The sequence below is a fragment of the Condylura cristata genome, unplaced genomic scaffold (genome assembly GCF_000260355.1).
Source record: "Condylura cristata isolate star-nosed mole 26May11 unplaced genomic scaffold, ConCri1.0 scaffold00035, whole genome shotgun sequence".
Taxonomy (NCBI): Eukaryota; Metazoa; Chordata; class Mammalia; order Eulipotyphla; family Talpidae; genus Condylura; species Condylura cristata.
In genome coordinates, this window is record NW_004567136.1 from 14,840,679 (window position 1) to 14,841,589 (window position 911).

Consider the following 911-nt stretch of genomic DNA (forward strand, 5'->3'; position numbering starts at 1 on the left):
GCCCAGGCCCAGGCTGTGGGACCCGGTCCCCGAGTGCCAACCCCGGGGTGTCGCCCCGCCCAGACCCCGAGTGCCAGCCCGGGGTGTCGCCCCGCTCAGCGCCTGCTGGCCTGTGGCCGTGGGCCATCCAGGCTGCCCTTTCCTGCCCTGCCTGCCCCAGGTCATCACGGCCCCAAAACGGACGTTCCCGTTGGCTAGTTTATGGGTCCGGGGTGCTCAGATTTTCCCACGTGAGTTAGAGCAGCGCCCCCAGGCCGAGCTGGCAAGCCCCAGCGGAGGAGCCGACCCTGCCAGAGGGCAGGGCGGGCCGGTGCAGGCGGCTTCGGGCCTGCTCGGGCCGCAGGGGCCGCCCGGGCTGTGTGGCCGGGGCCAGGGAGTCCAGCGAGTCCCAGACACCTTATCTGGAAAAGTGGGCGGCGAGGCCGAGGAGGCCGGGCCCCGAGAGGGGTTCACGGCCGGGAGCCGCCGCTCGGTGCGGCACACGCTGGGGGCGCTGACGGTCACCGGGGGGCCTGCTGCCCACCCCCACCCACCTGAGCCAGGGCCCGGGCCTCACCTGGCCAGGTTGAAGGCATCGTGGATGACCTGGGCCCGGTTGATGACAGGGATGACCTGGGAGGGCGACAGAGCGTGTGAGCTCGAGCCTGCGGCGGGGTGGGGGTGGGGCGCACCCGGCCCGGCAGGCGGGTGAGCGCGGGGCAGCGTGCTGGACACGCACTGAGAGGTTCTGCTCCAGCTGGGCCTGAATCTTCTTCCAGTTGGCTTGGTCATAGTTCACCACGAAATAGCCGGTCGCGTTGATGTTCAGCAGAACCCAGTCACTCCCTGTGGCTTCGAACAGCTTGCTCTGGTCTGTGGGGACACGGGGCTGGGGCGGGGCTGCCGGAAGGCCGGCGGCCGTCCTGCCACCC

At 71.2% G+C, this 911-nt stretch overlaps 1 protein-coding gene across 1 annotated transcript in view; it reads right to left on the reverse strand.

Moving 5' to 3' along the window:
• The window catches only part of ANPEP (alanyl (membrane) aminopeptidase), a 12,076-nt gene that overhangs the window by 6,063 nt on the left and 5,102 nt on the right, over window positions 1–911 (reverse strand). The window contains exons 12-13 of the mRNA XM_012732683.1: window positions 719–852; window positions 557–612 (exon numbers count right to left, since the gene is read on the reverse strand). Of these exons, the coding sequence (XP_012588137.1) occupies window positions 557–612; window positions 719–852 (190 nt within the window). The remainder of the gene's footprint in view (window positions 1–556; window positions 613–718; window positions 853–911) is intronic.